The following is a 19,870-nucleotide window of genomic DNA, read 5'->3' on the forward strand; positions in this document are numbered from 1 at the left end:
TCATACCTGTTTACATTGAATGTTAAATGCATTAAAAAAACTTCTTTAACAAATCACTCTGTTGCATAATTTGACCCATAAAACAGGCAAAAATTTGTTATTGTGCTCATATATTTCAGTTATTTCTCATATTAAACAATAATGTTAATAACATGTTAAAGCATTTGTTGCAGAAGTATACTGTTAATTCAGTATTGGCCAGGGTTTTTGATTGAGAGCACCAGCGACTAGGTAAATCCAGATCAGATTGTTTCATTCTGCCTTACTGCACAAGTTATAGTAATAACAATGAAATGTGAAAGTACTATTCCTTCACTCATATGTAAAGAAATATTGCTGTAGACAATCAAAAAATGAATTATAATTAATTATAATTCTGAAGATTCTAATTTTAGGTGATGGCATTGTCCACTGCTACAAAACCAAAATGAGCAATTATTTTACTGTGTTAAATTGGACATGACCTCCACCATGACAGCAGTTTTGAATTATGTAACTGGGTCAGGGTTGCACACTGTTCATTGTTCTCCCAGTTTAACTGAATGGATGTGTCTACCAAAGGTTTTAATATAGCTAATACAAACAAAATGTGTGAGTGTGGTTTGTTATATTAAATTCTTTTCACTGAACCTTGTGAAATCGTCTGTTTTTGGTGTGGCCTGGGTAAAAAATGAAATTTCCTAATTACATTTACAAGCTGTAGAATATGTTCAGTTTGTTTGTTTTGAAGATTAGTTTTCATTATTTATGTATTTTTACTTTTTCTACTAATTTGTTTCTCTTTTTCCGATAGTTGAAAAAAATAAAACATTTTGCTTTAATGGAAGTTAGCATGCTGGTATTCATACATTGACTTTATGAAAAACCATAGAAGTTCACATGTAAATAAACTGATTATGTTGGTAAAGCCTGTAGCTGAACCCATATGAGAATCTTATGCAAACCTTTTTTTTTTTTTTTTTTTTTTTTATCTGTAATGCACATTCACCTAAGAAATTCAAATGTAATAAAGTCACAATTGTTCAAATTGCCTTATTAACAGATGTTGATTTAAAATCCCCATGTATTGTATACATTAAAACCCTGACTCTGTATTGGAAAAACCTCACAATATGTAAATATTTTCGATACAGAAACATTTCCAGGGCTCCAATGTGTAATATTATTTGTATTCAACCCCTGAATTTACACTTACCACTTTGTTGAATGTCCTAAAAATCCTTACAATAGTGTGTCTAAGAAAGGCATCTACCTAGACATTTCCTTACTTCTACATGTGTGGTTATATGCTTTTTCTGATCCACAGACCCACTAGAAAAGCGCTATATAAATGCAAAGGATTATTATTATTATTATTATACCAGAATACCACAATTTGTGAGACCCGAGGACTATGTTTCTGATATGGTTGTGATCCACCAATGAAGCACCACAAGTTCTGTCTCTTTTTCTCTTCACTTTGTAACTTCAGATCATAAATATAACACCAGGTCATGTCACTTCAACAACAGCAACATTTATTTGTATAGTACATTTTCATGGAGAAAAAACAATGGAGTCTGCAGGGGTTTCAAAGCAAAGAGACCACCACTGGGCAAAAATTGCAGAGATTTTCAGATGATTCTGCACTTAATGGGATGTATGGATAAGAGGATTGAGACAGAGTATAGAAGGAGTCAGCTGGATAACATTGTTTGTTGGGGCAAAAATAATTGTCTGCAACTTAACATCAGCAAAACCAAGGAACTGGTTATTAACTTTTGACGCAGCAAACAGTCTTTGTCTGGTCACAATTCAAGGACTAGATGTAGAGGTGTTGCTCACTTACAAGCACTTGGGGATCCATGTTGCTGACAGCTTGATCTGGTCTTGTAGCACAGAGGAACCTTTAAAGAAAGGGTGTATAGCAGGCTCTTTTTTTCTTCTTTTCTTTCAAGACTAGTGATATCTTTCATATCTTCTACAACTCTGATGGGAAGTGAGATTTTCTACACTGTGGTATGCTAAGCTTGTAACATTACTTCAGGAGAGGCCTACTGAATCAACAAACTATTTGAAAGGACAGGCTCAGTTATTGGATGCACTCTGGACCCCCTGGATATAGTAGTGAAGGACTGAAGTAAAACAAAACCAAGTGCCATTATGAACAATGCTGCATATCCTCTTTCTGACACACTAACACTGATTACTTTCAGCCAATGAATTATTCAGCAGAAATGTCTCAAGAAATGCTACTGGGGCTCCTGTATACCAACAGTAGTACATCTCTATGATGCCTCACTGTGTCTATCAAGTCAGAGTTGTAATACTTTAGCAGTTGAGCGGAGTATAAGAAGAGTTAGTGCAGACTGGAGGCACTGTGTGCTTATCTCAGGGTGCAGACAAATGTGAATCAAATTTGACTTCAGCCGTTCTTTTTTGCAGGTTTGCCGCAGCTAGACTCTGCCACTTATTTCTGGGTTTCTTGATGTATAGTTTGACTTCGCTGAGCACATTGATCTTGAGGATTAATTTTTTGCTCACCCTTCAGCAAAAGCACTGACTGCTGAGCTAATAATTAATGGTACTCAACCAGTTTTCAGCGTGTTTCACAAATTTGATGAGATTTTATGTTATGAACACCTGGACACCATAATCTAAAAAAAAAATGTTGCATTTGAATGCATCTTTCGATTTTGTGTTCACAAATGTATACATCCAAAAATTCTTATTTACTAATGTGACCTTCATTATTGGCACTAAGGGACGTCATTTATGAAACTCAAGCCCCGACCAGCGTCACAGGACCGCAAAGTCTAATAATACTGACTGTGCACTATGGATGCCGAGGAGCACCATTTAAAAACACAAAAAAAAAAGTTCTTGCTGCTTTTGATTCTAGAAAGAAGAAAATGGACGTGTGGCATTCAGGCAGTTGGCTTTATCAGCTGTACTGGCCGAAAGTCTGCGCTATGTCCCAATTGCATTATAATGAAATCCCGATTAAAGTGAATTATTTATTAAGTCCCAATCCCTTAGTTCTAACGGATTTTAACCTGTATGTGTGTATATATTTATTTATTTATATACAGTACTGTGCAAAAGTTTTAGGCAGGTGTGAAAAAATGCTGTAATAAAGAATGCTTTCAGAAATATAATGATTGTTTATTGTTATCAATTTACAAAATGCAAAGCGAGCGAACAAAAGAACACTCTAAATCAAATCAATATTTGGTGTTACTACCTTTTGCCTTCAAACCAGCATCAATTCTTATAGGTACACTTGCACAAAGTTAGGGATTTTGTAGGATTATAGTCAGGTGTATGATCAACCAATTATACCAAACAGGTGCTAATGATCATCAATGTCACATGTAGGCTGAAACACAGTCATTAACTGAAACCGAAACAGCTGTGTAGGAGGCTTAAAACTGGGTGAGGAACAGCTAAACTCTGCAACCAAGGTGAGGTTGTGGAAGACAGTTTCATGTCATGGCAAGATTGAGCACAGCAACAAGACATAAGGTAGTTATACTGCATCAGCAAGGTCTCTCCCAGACAAAGATTTCAAAGCAGACCGGGGTTTCAAGATGTGCTGTTCAAGCTCTTTTGAAGAAGCACAAAGAAACGGGCAACGTTGAGGATCGTAGACGCAATGGTCGGCCAAGGAAACTTAGTGCAGCAGATGAAAGACACATGAAGCTTATTACCCTTCGAAATTGGAAGATGTCCAGCAGTGCCATCAGCTCAGAACTAGCAGAAACCAGTGGGACCCGGGTACACCCATCTACTGTCCGGAGAAGTCTGGGCAGAAGTGGTCTTCATGGAAGAGTTGCAACCAAAAAGCCATACCTTCGACGTGGAAACAAGGCCAAGCGACTCAAGTATGCACGAAAACATAAGAACTGGGGTACAGAAAAATGGCAGCAGGTTATCTGGACTGATGAGTCAAAATTTGAAATATTTGGCTGTGGCAGAAGGCAGTTTATTTGTCGAAGGGCTGGAGAGCGGTACAATAATGAGTGTCTGCAGGCAACAGTGAAGCATGGTGGAGGTTCCTTGAACGTTTGGGGCTGCATTTCTGCAAATGGAGTTGGAGATTTGGTCAGGATTAATGGTGTTCTCAATGCTGAGAAATACAGGCAGATACTTATCCATCATGCAATACCATCAGGGAGGCGTATGATTGGCCCCAAATTTATTCTGCAGCAGGACAACGACCCCAAACATACAGCCAAAGTCATTAAGGACTATCTTCAGCGTAAAGAAGAACAAGAAGTGATGGTGTGACCCCCACAAAGCCGTGATCTCAACATCGAGTGTGTCTGGGATTACATGAAGAGACAGAAGAATGCAAGGAAGCCTACATCCACAGAAGATCTGTGGTTAGTTCTCCAAGATGTTTGGAACAACCTACCAGCCGAGTTCTTTCAAAAACTGTGTGCAAGTTTTCCTAGAAGAATTGATGCTATTTTGAAGGCAAAGGGTGGTCACACCAAATATTGATTTGATTTAGATTTCTCTTTTGTTCATTCACTGCATTTTGTTGATTGATGAAAATAAATGATTAACACTTCCATTTTTGAAAGCATTCTTTGTTTACAGCATTTTTTCACACCTGCCTAAAACTTTTGCACAGTACTGTATATGTATGTGTACAGTAATCCTTAGTTATTTCGCGCTTCGCCTTTCGTGGCTTCACTCTATCGCGGATTATATGTCTAAGCATATTTAAATATATATCGTGGATTTTTTTGCTGGTTCGCGGATTTCTGATGACAATGGGTCGTTTAATTTCTGGTACATGCTTCCTCAGTTGGTTTGCTTAGTTGATTTCATACAAGGTACGCTATTGACAGATGGCTGAGAAGCTACCCAACTTACTTCTCTCTCTCTCTCTCTTGCTCTTACATTCTCTGCTCCTGACGGAGGGGGTGTGAGCAGGGGGGCGATACGGACGCTCGTCTAAAAATGCTGAAAGATTACCTTCACGTTGCTCCCTTCTGTGCAGCGACATGCTGCATGGTGCTTCGCATACTTAAAAGCTCGAAGGGCACGTATTGATTGTTTGTTTTTATCTGTCTCTCTCTCTCTGACATTCTCTGCTCCTGACGGAGGGAGTGTGAGCAGCTGCCTTCATTGCAACTGCTTTGTGCCGCGGTGCTTCGCATACTTAAAAGCCAAACAGCCCTATTGATTTGTTTGCTTTTCTCTTTCTCTCTGACATTCGCTGCTCCTGACGCGCACTCCTTTGAAGAGGAAGATATGTTTGCATTCTTTTAATTGTGAGATGGAACTGTCATCTGTCTTGTCATGTAGCACAGTTTAAACTTTTGAAAAAGAGACAAATGTTTGTTTGCAGTGTTTGAATAAAGTTCCTGTCTCTCTACAACTTCCTGTGTTTCTGTGCAAATCTGTGACCCAAGCATGACAATATAAAAATAACCATATAAACATATGGTTTCTACTTCGCGGATTTTCACCTTTCGTGGGGGGTTCTGGAACGCAACCCCCGCGATCGAGGAGGGATTAGTGTGTGTGTGTGTGTGTATATATATATATATATATATATATAAAATATTTTCAGTCACTGATAACCATGTGACATCAAACTGAAATATTTTCACTCAAAAAAAAAAAATGGTTTAATTCCAAAAGGAGCTGCTCCTTAACTTGAATTGACGGGGCCTCTGGTCATCATGAGGTGAACAACTGCTTCCTAATATGAACATTTTAGGAAAACATGCTGTACTTTCTAAACCACATTTTGGATTTGTCTAACAAGGGTTATATATGGCAGATATCCTCTTGTTCTGATTTTGCTTCATGTCCTGTGGAAAGGCTGGTGGGAAAGAATTGCCAAGTCCAGGTGATACAGTGGGGCAAAAAAGTATTTAGTCAGCCACCAATTGTGCAAGTTCCCACTTAAAAAGATGAGAGAGGCCTGTAATTTTCATCATAGGTATACCTCAACTATGAGAGACAAAATGAGAAAAAAAAATCCAGAAAATCACATTGTCTGTCTGATTTTTGAAGAATTTATTTCCAAATCATAGTGGGAAAAAAAGTATTTGGTCAATAACAAAAGTTCATCTCAATACTTTGTTATATACCCTTTGTTGGCAATGACAGAGGTCAAACGTTTTCTGTAAGTTTTCACACGCTGTTGCTGGTATTTTGGCCCATTAGTCCATGCAGATCTCCTCTAGAGTAGTGATGTTTTGGGGCTGTCGCTGGGCAACATGGACTTTCAACTCCCTCTATGGGGTTGAGATCTGGAGACTGACTAGGCCACTCCAGGACCTTGAAATGCTTCTTACGAAGCCACTCCTTCGTTACCCGGGCAGTGTGTTTGGGATCATTGTCATGCTGAATGACCCAGCCACGTTTCATCTTCAGTGCCCTTGCTGATGGAATGAGGTTTTCACTCAAAATCTGACGATACATGGCCCCATTCATTCTTTCCTTTACACGGATCAGTCGTCCTGGTCCCTTTGCAGAAAAACAGCCCTCAAAGCATGATGTTTCCACCCCCATGCTTCACAGTAGGTATGGTGTTCTTTGGATGCAACTCGGCATTCTTTCTCCTCCAAACACGACGAGTAGAGTTTTTACCAAAAAGTTCTATTTTGGTTTCATCTGACCATATGACATTCTCCCAATCCTCTTCTGAATCATCCAAATGCTGTCTAGCAAACTTCTGACGGGCCTGCACATGTACTGGCTTAAGCAGGGGGACACGTCTGGCACTGCAGGATTTGAGTCCCTGGCGGTGTAGTGTGTTACTGATGGTAGCCTTTGTTACTTTGGTCCCAGCTATCTGCAGGTCATTCACTAGGTCCCACCGTGTGGTTCTGGGATTTTTGCTCACCATTCTTGTTATCATTTTGACCCCATGAGGTGAGATCTTGCATGGAGCCCCAGATCGAGGGAGATTATCAGTGGTCTTGTATGTCTTCCATTTTCTAATAATTGCTCCCACAGTTGATTTCTTCACACCAAGCTGCTTACCTATTGCAGATTCAGTCTTCCCAGCCTGGTGCAGGTCTACAATTTTGTTTCTGGTGTCCTTTGACAGCTCTTTGGTCTTGGCCCTAGTGGAGTTTGGAGTGTGACTGTTTGAGGTTGTGGACAGGTGTCCCTTATATTGATAACGAGTTCAAACAGGTGCCATTAATACAGGTAACAAGTGGAGGACAGAGGAGCCTCTTACAGAAGAAGTTACAGGTCTGTGAGAGCCAGAAATCTTGCTTGTTTGTTATTGACCAAATACTTATTTTCCACCATAATTTTCATTTTGTCTCTCATAGTTGAGGTATACCTATGATGAAAATTACAGGCCTCTCTCATCTTTTTAAGTGGGAGAACTTGCACAATTGGTGGCTGATTAAATACTTTTTTGCCCCACTGTATAAGATGTATACAAACTGTAACCAAAGTAAAAGGTGCTTCCACAAAGTATTAAGGAGTGTTTACTCGAAGTGTTTAAAAGCCTTTTATATCATACTTATTTACTTGAATATTGTTGTTTGTAATACCTTATTTAATTTTTTTTGATAAGCGCTGAAGCTACCATTGCATTATAATCATGTAGGTGATTTTTTGTGCCATCATCTTTCTTGCTGGACTGTTCTCAGATTTCTTTTCAATTTCTTTCCTAGTTCATCTTCAAAGATGTCAAGTTTCGCCAACTTCAGAAAGAAAAATTTCAGATAACAAATGATGGTCAAGTTCCATGTCATTTTTCTTTCATTCCGAAGTTAAGTGATTCTCAGTACTGCAAGCCCTGGCTTAGGGCAGATCCCTGCGATGGATATCTGGAGCCAAGTAGGTTACAGATTGCCATGGAAATATTTATAGTTAGGAAAGACAAATGTTTGGTGCTTTCTTTTATTTGTTGTGTGTTTTTATTGCTGTTCACACTTTATTTCTCTTTCTATGTGATGCATATTTGAGAAAACTGATTGACATGAAAGACATCACTCTACTGTATTACTCTGCAAAAGTTCATATTAAGTGCTTAATACTCATTGAAATTTTACCCATTATTGTTACTAATGTAATGGTAGCAATCAACTGCAGTGTTAGTATGTCCTGAGATGCATATACAACGTGTCTTCTTCAGTAGCTATTCTGTTTTTATCTGGAGTTTTTTTTTTTTTTTTGGACTAGACTTCTTTAATAGAGGTTTCAGTGATTTTTACGGCTGGATTTCTTTCCTGACTGCAAAATAACTGTCCATGATTATCCAAAGTTACATTTCCATTAGTGCAATAAAAAAGGTGTTAGAAAAAATTAAATAACCTATTTTGAATTTACATACTTTTTAAAAGCCTATTTTTATGGCAAAAAATGTGTTTTAACAGCTAGTGGTCCTCATCAATCACACTTATGTGGTCAAAGGATAGGTACAGGAGCACCATTGTGTTACCCCAACAGGAATGTGCATACTTGGAATTTCTGTCACTGTGATTTCTATAGTATTTTCCTTTAAACCCAGTGGTTTACGTATTTATACACACAATTGATTACAACATATTTTGCATTTTAAATTACAAAGTAAACTTTCTCTCTACTTTCTCATTTTTCTAAATATTGCATTGAGTCTGTCTTAACTAATTTTCTGCTGTCTTGGTTTGGAATTCATAATGTTAGTAACAAAATCAGAATAAATAATTTTTGAAATGTAGCAATAAAATAACAACAGTAATCAAAATCTGACAGACCTCTTTAATACAGCATTGCAGAAAGCAGTGTTTATTCTCTCAGACAGAAATCACTCACTACATTCACAATTTGTAGTTGTTGGCATTAGGTCAAGTTTCGCAAATAAAAACTAACAGGTTCATATGATTATTCATGAAGTTTATATACTTCATATACTCAATTCATTACAACTGCTGTTCATCTTCTGATTAAGTTTTACTTTAATAAACATCCATAGCCTCAGATCATGGCTGTTACGTAGCCATTGATATCAATTATTAGTTTTAATCTAAATATTGGTTTAATTTTTATATGTAATATATTCAAAGTTTTGAGATCTTTGAGGATGTGTTTATAATTTAATGGTTTTTGTGGAAATCCTTGAACAAATTCTTGTCCCAAGAGGGAAACTTGAACTGAATTCTAATTTGTACAATTTACTTACATACACTGCCTGGCCATAAAAAACAGTCGCCACCTGGATTTAACTAAGCAAATAGGTACGAGCCTCCTATTGTATAATTACTACATGGGTGATTATCTTTCAGCTGGCAACAAGTTATTTAACCCCAACTGGTGCAATGAGTTGCTTCTCATTTCTTAAACAACCATGTCGAAAGACACATCTCATGGTCGTGGAAAAGATGTTAGTCAGTTTGAGAAGGGTCAAATCATTGGCATGCATCAAGCAGAGAAAACATCTAAGGAGATTGCAGAAAGTACTAAAATTGGGTTAAGAACTGTCCAACGCATTATTAAAAACTGGAAGGATAGTGGGGACCCATCGTCTTCGAGGAAGAAATGTGGCTGGAAAAAAATCCTGAATGATCGTGATCGGCGATCACTTAAACGTTTGGTGAAATCAAATCGAAGAAAAACAACAGTAGAACTCAGGTCTATGTTTAATAGTGAAAGTAAGAGCATTTCCACACGCACAATGCGAAGGGAACTCAAGGGATTGGGACTGAACAGCTGTGTAGCCGTAAGAAAACCACTAATCAGTGAGGCAAACCGGAAAAAAAGGCTTCAATTTTCTAGGGAGCATAAAGATTGGACTCTGGAGCAATGGAAGAAGGTCATGTGGTCTGATGAGTCCAGATTTACCCTGTTCCAGAGTGATGGGCACATCAGGGTAAGAAGAGAGGCAGATGAACTGATGCACCCATCATGCAAGATCTTGGTGAAAAATTAATGCAACACTGGATGGAACTAAATCTTGTGACATTGCAGAAGCTTTTCAAAACAATGCCACAGCGAATGCATGCCGTAATCAAAGCTAAAGGCGGTCCAGCAAAATATTAGAGTGTGTGACCATTTTTTTTGGCGGTGACTTTTTTTTTTGGCCAGGCAGTGTATATGGCCACTTTATACGGTTTGTCTACTCATTAATACTAATGATCTGCGCCCAAACAACCAATCATGTGTCTGCAAATCAATATACAGTGCATCCGGAAAGTATTCCCAGCGCATCACTTTTTCCACATTTTGTTATGTTACAGCCTTATTCCAAAATGGATTAAATTCATTTTTTTCCCTCAGAATTCTACACACAACACCCCATAATGACAACGTGAAAAAAGTTTTACTTGAGATTTTTGCAAATTTATTAAAAATAAAAAAACTGAGAAATCACATGTACATAAGTATTCACAGCCTTTGCTCAATACTTTGTCGATGCACCTTTGGCAGCAATTACAGCCTCAAGTCTTTTTGAATATGATGCCACAAGCTTGGCACACCTATCCTTGGCCAGTTTCGCCCATTCCTTTTTGCAGCACCTCTCAAGCTCCATCAGGTTGGATGGGAAGCGTCGGTGCATAGCCATTTTAAGATCTCTCCAGAGATGTTCAATCGGATTCAAGTCTGGACTCTGGCTGGGCCACTCAAGGACATTCACAGAGTTGTCCTGAATCCACTCCTTTGATATCTTGGCTGTGTGCTTAGGGTCGTTGTCCTGCTGAAAGATGAACCGTCACCCCAGTCTGAGGTCAAGAGCGCTCTGGAGCAGGTTTTCATCCAGGATGTATCTGTACATTGCTGCAGTCATCTTTCCCTTTATCCTGACTAGTCTCCCAGTTCCTGCCGCTGAAAAACATTCCCACAGCATGATGCTGCCACCACCATACTTTACTGTAGGGATGGTATTGGCCTGGTGATGAGCGGTGCCTGGTTTCCTCCAAACGTGACGCCTGGCATTCACACCAAAGAGTTCTATCTTTGTCTCATCAGACCAGAGAATTTTCTTTCTCATGGTCTGAGAGTCCTTCAGGTGCCTTTTGGCAAACTCCAGGCGGGCTGCCATGTGCCTTTTACTAAGGAGTGGCTTCCGTCTGGCCACTCTACCATAGAGGCCTGATTGGTGGATTGCTGCAGAGATGGTTGTCCTTCTGGAAGGTTCTCCTCTCTCCACAGAGGACCTCTGGAGCTCTGACAGAGTGACCATCTGGTTCTTGGTCACCTCCCTGACTAAGGCCCTTCTCCCCCAATCGCCCAAGTTAGATGGCCGGCCAGCTCTAGGAAGAGTCCTGGTGGTTTCGAACTTCTTCCACTTACGGATGATGGAGGCCACTGTGCTCATTGGGACCTTCAAAGCAGCAGAAATGTTTCTGTAACCTTCCCCAGATATGTGCCTCGAGACAATCCTGTCTCGGAGGTCTACAGACAATTCCTTTGACTTCATGCTTGGTTTGTGCTCTGACATGAACTGTCAACTGTGGGACCTTATATAGACAGGTATGTGCCTTTCCTAATCATTGTCCAATCAACTGAGTTTACCACAGGTGGACTCCAATTAAGCTGCAGAAACATCTCAAGGATGATCAGGGGAAACGGGATGCACCTGAGCTCAATTTTGAGCTTCATGGCAAAGGCTGTGAATACTTATGTACATGTGCATTCTCATTTTTTTTATTTTTAATAAATTTGCAAAAATCTCAAGTAAACTTTTTTCACATTGTCATGGGGTGTTGCGTGTAGAATTCTGAGAAAAAAAATGAATTTAATCCATTTTGGAATAAGGCTGTAACATAACAAAATGTGGAAAAAGTGATGCGCTGTGAATACTTTCCGGATGCACTGTATATGTCATGCAAATCTCAGGTTTCAATCCTGAAGAGCACCTTTAAAATGAGTTGCAGCAGGAGGTAATTCTACAGTTGTTATTTCACATGTGGTGAAAGGTTAGCTTCTTTGTAGCAAATTATGGAAATTACAAGTATTCAGCATAAATGTCTTTCCAGTAGGTGATGTTTATCTGACTTGAAATTGAAGCAAAAATGTTTTTTGTTTCAAATAAAACACTTGACAGGTGCATAATGATTATGTACAATATTTACCAGTGTTATGCATAAGAGATGGAATAAGTATCACCATTTTGCAAAAAGTTATTTTGCAGCTGTTTACCAATAAGAAGTGGCTTGGTCATTTTCAAAAGAGGCCAGAGTCTTTAAGATAGTATATTCATCTTGCCTGCTCCATTTTTTTTTCTTAATAGGTCAGACTCGAAACATTTTATCATTCCTTGTATGTATGTGCATTCAGAATATACATTTTTTTTGTTTTCATTTATGCATTTTGCAATTATTTGCATGTATTTGAAAAATATAAATTTAGAAAAATTTTAAAATACAATGTGTTGTTGCTTTTGTACGCTGGATCATCATTTGGATGAAAACATTAAACTGATTTTGATCGTCATTGACTGTACCGTACCTTACTTCGTAGTAAGATAAGTCAAAATATCTTTAATCTGATACTAGTAAAGGATAATTTTACTTGAATGTTTGCTCTTTAATTTTCTTTCAAAATCATTTCATTGTAAATGTTGATTGTTCAACAAAATTTATCATTCAAACTACAAAGAAGATTGGTTAGAGAGGCAGTGTCATACATACAGATTTCTTTTACTATAAACCTGTTTATACAGAAAAATGCACATCTTGATACTATAAATAAAAGGTATATGCAATGTGTGTTTGCATTGACAAATTTTTCCAGTTTGTAATTGATTATTATTTATTTAACTAAGTGCCCATAATTTGTGGAAATAATTCATTCTGCTTGATTATTATTGTTATGTTAATCTATTTACGTCACAGATTATTTCCCCTGATATAAACTGTGGTTATTGAATCTGACGTTCATTTTAAGGCAAGAAACCCCACATGCCTTTATTTGGATTGATTTTTCTGCTATGAATTTTTTATGTGTGTTAGTATATTGTGCTTTTGATTATTTTATTTCTTTTTTCCTCACCTGTACTTAATGATTAAGTGTCTGCATATATGCATGGCATCATTATTTGGGAATAATAGTTTACAAAACCTGTTTTACTGTCATATTGGTTCATGAGTGCCTAATATGTAAATCCAGTAATCTCCCATGATGTTTATATGTAGTACTGTGCAAAAGTCTTAGACATTTTATATGGTTTACAAAAATATTTATCTTAGTTATATTTAGTTTTCCAAACATTCATTTTGCAGAAAGTGAAGCAATACAATACAAATTTAAATGTTGTTACAGTAAGGAACTAGCATATCCATATGCAACTTTCAACATACAAATGAGAGATCTTTGTAGACATATAACCCAGTGCTTGATTAAGCATATAGAACATACAAGTACTAATGATCAAAGATTTAATATGTAGGCTGAGCAAAATGACTAACTGAAACAGTTTTGTAGAGGGATTGAAACTGAGTAGGGGGATAATCATACTAAAAAAAATGAGGTTGCTTTAGATGTGGTGGTTTAACCAGCAAATCCTACACCATGGCAAAAGTGAGCATAATGACAATCCTAACATCATCAAGGTCTCTCCCAAGATGAAATTTCAAGATGCATTATCCACTCTCTTCTGCAGAAACTAGAAAACTGGCAAAGTTTGTTTCTTTAAAATGCAGTGGTTAACCATGGAAATTGAGTGCAGCAAATGAGTAATCCATCGTGCTTACTTCCCTTCACAATCAAGATTTCTAGCACTGCTCAGAACTTAGCTTTAAACTGCCAATCCACTGGAGCAAATATACAAGGGATGGAGTGCAAAAAATGGCAGCAGGTGCTCTGAATTGATGAGTCAAATAACAAGGATAGTTTGTTTTCTGGAGGGGTAGCAGCTGGTACTTGGATGAATATCGGTATGTAACAGTGCAGTAATCTGGAATTTCCTTGAAAGTTTAGGACTGAATTTCTGCAAATGGAGTTAGTGATTTGATCAAAATTGATGGCCCCCTCATTGCTGAGATTTATAGGTGTATTTTTATTCAACATATGGCACCATCAGGGAGGCACAACATTTAAAAGACCTTGACACATGACCAAAATAAAAATAAAATATATCTGCTGTAAAAAAAAAAAAAAAAAAAAAAAGGAACAGGAAATCCAGCAACTGATGGTATGGTGCTCATAGAGCCATATCTCAACATCATAGTGTAATTCTGGGGAAAAGTTTGCAGAGACAAAAACAAGTAAGACAGTCAAAATCTGTACTGGAACTGTGGCAAATTCTCCAAGAGGCTTGGAACAACATACCACACAAATAACCTTCAGAAGCTACATGCAAGTGTACCTAGAGAACTGCTGCTGTTTTTACGTATTACACCAAATATTGATTTTGGTTTATTTCCTGTTTACTGTACTTTGAAGGAGGTTTACTGATTATTAAAAACTATTCATAGAATTATTTATGAAAGCATTCAATCTTAATAGAAACCTAAAAAAATTGCTCAGTACTGTAGTCCTTGCCTTTCATAAAAACCAAAACCTATATTGATTAAAATTTTTTGTATGTGTGCATGTTAAGAGGCCCTCTGAAGTGATGCCACATGCAGCATTGACACTGAACAGAACTGCAAAACAATAACTTTGAATTTACACATGAAATGTGAAAAACACCGGACATGAAAGTGGTACAGTATTAATGTTAGTTGAATCATCTGCATTCCTCAAACAGAATCTGCTATACCTCAAAAATACAACAGCATGTTTAGATCTCTTCACTCTATATGCATTACTCATATTCCTATTGCAGTGCCTTATAGATGAGTCACTGGCATAAGTGCAGCAGTATGGATGTTTAAGAGGAGGAATTTCTTTTATTTGTGGCACCTCTGCATGAGAACCACCTTTTTCAACCCTTGCAAACATATGCAGTCTTTAATATCTGGAAAACATTTGGGATTAAATTGCTTAGAGATCTTTATATAGACATCTTTGTATCCTATGAACGATTACATTCCAAATATAACTTTCCAGCAACACATTTCTTTCACTATCTTCAAATTAGAAACTTTGTTAAACAGTCTGCCCGATTTTCCCCATCTCCCACCTCCCTCTATGTTGGAAAAAAATATTGCTCAGTTTCGAGGACTCAGACAGCATTTCTGCAATATATAAAATTACTGTACAGTCACTCCCTTTCAAAGATCCAAGGGGACAATGGGAAAAGGATCTCTCACTCAACATATCAGAAAAGGAGTGGAAGGTAGCAATGCAGAGAATTCATTCGAGCTTTTTATGCGCAAAGCATACAATTATTCAACTCAAAATTATATATCGAGCACATCTGTCTCACTTAAAATTGTCCAAAATGTTTCCAGGGCAAGATCCAACCTGTGAACGCTGTAATCAAGTTCCAGCCTCAGTGGGTCACATGTTTTGGGCCTGCACCAAATTAACATCATTCTGGACAAAAATTTTGAAGTGCCTTTTAGATAGCCTTGGTGTCACAATCCCTTCTAACCAATTAACATCTGTGTTTGGTGTACTTCCAGATGGGCTTAAAGTTGAGAAGGACAAACAAACTGTGATTGCCTTCACTGCACTATTGGCACGCCGACTTATTTTGCTAAACTGGAAGAATCCTAACTCTCCTCTTTTAAGTCAGTGGGTAACTGATGTGTTATTTGAAATTGGAAAAAATCTAATTCACAGTTAGAGGATCTGTGCAGAACGTCTTCAAAACCTGGCAGGATCTAATCAATAATATTTTAGAATAAGCTCTTAAAACACTGAGGAAGTAGATTTTCTTCCCATTTCTTTTTCTTCTCTATCTTTATCCGCCTGTTAAACTCATCAATTTATTTATTTTTACTAGCTTTAAGTTTTATTCCGTTGGCCATGCTCTCTTTCTCAGGGAAAAATTGATCTATTTGTATGGAATGATTACAATAAAATTAATAAAATTAAAAAAAAAAAAAAGTAAAGGAATTTCTGACAAAGTGAAACTGCAAAACACAAGATCAGTGGTCAAACTGCACTGAGCCTTCAAACAGGAATTAAAGGTGAATTATCTCAATTATGCAAAAATATTACACACAATTAACTGCCTTACAAATGTTTGATTTTTTTTTTCTCATATTCCATCAGTAAATATTCAAACATTTTAATGGAGGATTCTACCTACACTGAAAGAAGAATTATAATCAAAAAAACAAAATATAAAGTACTAGAAAAACAATTTCTTTCCTGACCCTTCAAAACAGAGAAAGTGGTGACAAGCTCATGCCATGGAGAGGTGTTTTTTTTTTTTTTTAATTAGAAACAACACTTTTTTCTTCATTCCTGAATTTGTGCCTTCCTTATACCAGTGTGTACATTTCCAGCAGTGTTTTTACATTTTTAGAAATTGTGAAAGTTTCCTTACTTTTGCAGTTTTACTGTTAATTTGTTTTCATATGTCTGTTGTTTTGATGATACTTGCTAATAGTCAAATATTCCAGTTGAGGCCCTCTGGTTTTAGACCCTTGCACTGCAGTACACTAGTCTACAGTTTGGTTAAGCTGGTCCAGTAATCAAGGAATGTTTACTTATTTTCAAAGGTCTTAGTTTTCATAAAGATTAGAGTAATACTCCGAATTTAAAACATTTTCTTAACCTTATATGATTATCTATGTAGTTACTTGAAGGTTGCAACAAAAAGCTTTTCTCTATCACAAATGCATTTTTATATGCTCCGATTTATGACTTACTTTTAATATAATGACCTCTTGTTCTCCAAATGCAGATGAGACAGTTGAAATCTGGTTGGAAGTCTATGTCAGCAAAGATTCTGTAACCATGTTAAATTCATGTCAAGACAAAATTGAAGATATCCTGGTGCTCCATTTAGATCGGGGCAAAGATTACTTTCTTACTATTGGGGGAAACTATCTTCCCAGTTGTTTTGGCACTTCCTTGGAAAGCCTTTGTCGGATGAAGAAGCCAATCAGAGAGATTCCAGTAACAAAGTTGATTGATCTTGTGAGTAAAATATTAGCAAAAGTAGGTTATTTTTTTATTTTTTTGTTGGTGGGAGCTAAAGAATAAACTTTCATTGTATTATTTTCCATATAAATGGCACAGACTTATTTTATGCTGTTTAAGTAGATGTGTTTTAAATGTATTATTTCAGTGCTTTTACTACTATAACTGTGCACTCAGTTAATGCTGAAATTTCATTGTTGCATGTAAGTTTTTCTCTACATATTATGATATAAATTGTACATAAGGGAATGGTTTTACAAGGATCATGATTTTTCTCCCCTAAACAATATTGAATAACTAATACATTATTATTTTATTGTTTTCCCATACTGCATAATTCTTTCCAAACCTTACAGATAACTTGATTAATTTTTGAGTAAGGTGACCTTGTGTGATTTAATTTTTAAAAATCTTTTTGGCACTGAAAGCTTTTATTTTATGTTGTATATTTGTCCACACACCGGCATCTACTGTTTTTCCTCTTTTTCTAAAAGGAAAAAAAGATTGGCCTATAGATGTGCTAGACAAGCAGTAAAGAAGTATTTTTTACATATTGTTTAAAAATAGTTTAAGACAGTGATTCATGGATATTCTTAGTCATTCTGCATATCACCTCATGAAGAGTGTCTCACATATTCCATGGATTAAAACAAATGGATAGACTAGACCTTTGTTTCTTAAGACCTACAGTCTCCTTCTTTTCATTCATTTCATTATATTTAATTATTTACACTGTTGGTTTAATTAAAAAATAAATTTAGACCAATTTTTTCCCCCCAAAAAAACAACTTTATTTTGTTGGATTGAAGGATAAAAATAAAATAATAGTGACTGTTTTTTAATTTTCTTCTTCAATTCTTGTGTTATGTTCTTTCTTATGTAATTGAATTCTTTCTGTCTCCTAAATCAGTTTTTATCTTACATACTTTTTTCTTTTCTCTCTTCATTATAATTCTACTATTTCTTTGGCTTCCTTGTACAGGGAGAAGAAAGCTTCATTGAGAAGGTAAAACACTGTGCCTCATTCCCATGAAATAGTACGAAGTAAATTGTAATATTGCATTGTAGTAAACTGAAATAGTATATTGTGTAACATAATACCATTCTTTGTTTTATTGAATACTGCTTCGGAGTTTGAAACCTATGTGGAGTTTGCACATTCTTCCTATGTCTGTACAAAGTTTCCTCCAGCTACTCCACAGTTCAGTTGATTTTCCAACCCACTCTGGCGGTCATATATTGGATCTGATCTGCACTTCTGGACTATCTGTTGCCAACATTTACAGCACTGATTTGGGACTCTCTGACCATAAAGCAGTATTTTTCACTGTTTCACTGCCTTTCCCTCCTCTTACCTGTAAACGACAAATTTCTTACAGATACCTTAAAAATATCTGTCCCTCTATCCTTTCTGGATCCATTTCTGATCTTTTACTGTTTGCAGTAAGGAGACTGTGGAAGATTGTGGGTTCGCTTCCCGGTTCCTCCCTGTGTGGATAGCGCTTTGAGTACTGAGAAAAGCGCTATATAAATGTAATGAATTATTATATTATTACTGTCTTCACCTATTCCACCAACACTAGATAGTCTTGTTGACCACTATAACACAGCCCTTCATTCAGCATTAGATAAAACAGCTCCTTTAAAACATAAGGAGGTTTCCTTTAAACGTTCAGCTCCTTGGTATAACTCAGAATTGCGATCTATGAAAGCAGCTGGCCGACGCCTTGAGAGAATGTTACGTAAGACTGGCCTCACCGTGCACATCCAGGCTTTCTCTGACCACCAAAGAGCTTACAGAGAAGCACTAACTTCTGCCAAGAACACCCATTACGGCAGAATAATAGAAAGTGGCCACGATAACCCAAGGGTTCTGTTCTCTGTAGTTAATAAACTACTCGAACCCACATCTGGCCCAACTACCTGTTCTACTGAAGTCTGTGAGGAATTCCTCCACTTTTTCCGTAACAAAATTAAAGATCTAAATAATTCAACTAACATAAATACATCATCTGTTTATATCTCTCCCTGTTTTCCCACTCCATCCAGCTCCTTCTCTAAGTTCTCACCAGTCACATCTGTGTCTGTTAATAACCTGCTTTGTAAGATGAGGCCGACTACTTGTGTACTGGACCCCATCCTCACCACACTACTTAAATCCTGCCTTCATGCCATAATCCCGACTGTTACAACAATAATAAACTCATCCCTTGACACTGGCTCTGTGCCGCTCACTTTTAAAATTGCTTCTGTAACCCCAATGTTAAAAAAGTCTGGTCTTGATGCTGACAATCTTAACAATTTCCGGCCTATTTCCCACTTACCTTTCCTGTCAAAAGTTCTTGAGCGTGTTGTAGCTTCCCAACTCACCAATTACCTAACCTCTAATAATTTGATGGAACCCTTTCAGTCTGGTTTCAGGGCGCGGCACAGCTGTGAAACTGCTCTGCTATGGGTAACCAGTGATTTGCTTATGGCAACAGACTCTGGACAAATCAGCATATTAATTCTGGTAGACCTCAGTGCAGCATTTGACACTGTCAGACATGACATCCTACTGTCCAGAATGGAGAACATGCTGGGTATCTCTGGCACTGCCCTCCAGTGGTTCAAGTCCTATCTGACTGATAGGCAAGAGTTTGTTAGTCTTGGCAAGAGCAGATCCAGCTCAGCGCCGGTCACACAAGGAGTCCCTCAAGGCTCTGTCCTCAGTCCTCTGCTTTTCTGTATTTACATGCTTCCCCTTGGCCATATTATCCGTAGCTATGGACTGGGTTATCATTTTTATGCAGATGATACTCAACTCTATTTCAATGTTAAAAGTGGAACTTCATCAGAGCTTTCTCAGCTCACAACCTGCCTTAGTGAAATTAAAACCTGGATGGAGCAGAACTCTTTAAAATTAAATTGCAATAAAACTGAACTGCAAATTGGGACTAAA

At 37.2% G+C, this 19,870-nt stretch overlaps 1 protein-coding gene across 1 annotated transcript in view; it reads left to right on the plus strand.

The window, feature by feature from the left end:
* Window positions 1-19,870, plus strand: part of ocrl (OCRL inositol polyphosphate-5-phosphatase) — a 165,298-nt gene that overhangs the window by 127,465 nt on the left and 17,963 nt on the right. The window contains exons 16-18 of the mRNA XM_051934970.1: window positions 7,641-7,806; window positions 16,691-16,926; window positions 17,912-17,935. Of these exons, the coding sequence (XP_051790930.1) occupies window positions 7,641-7,806; window positions 16,691-16,926; window positions 17,912-17,935 (426 nt within the window). The remainder of the gene's footprint in view (window positions 1-7,640; window positions 7,807-16,690; window positions 16,927-17,911; window positions 17,936-19,870) is intronic.

Source organism: Erpetoichthys calabaricus, chromosome 12 (genome assembly GCF_900747795.2).
Source record: "Erpetoichthys calabaricus chromosome 12, fErpCal1.3, whole genome shotgun sequence".
NCBI classification, from domain to species: domain Eukaryota; kingdom Metazoa; phylum Chordata; class Cladistia; order Polypteriformes; family Polypteridae; genus Erpetoichthys; species Erpetoichthys calabaricus.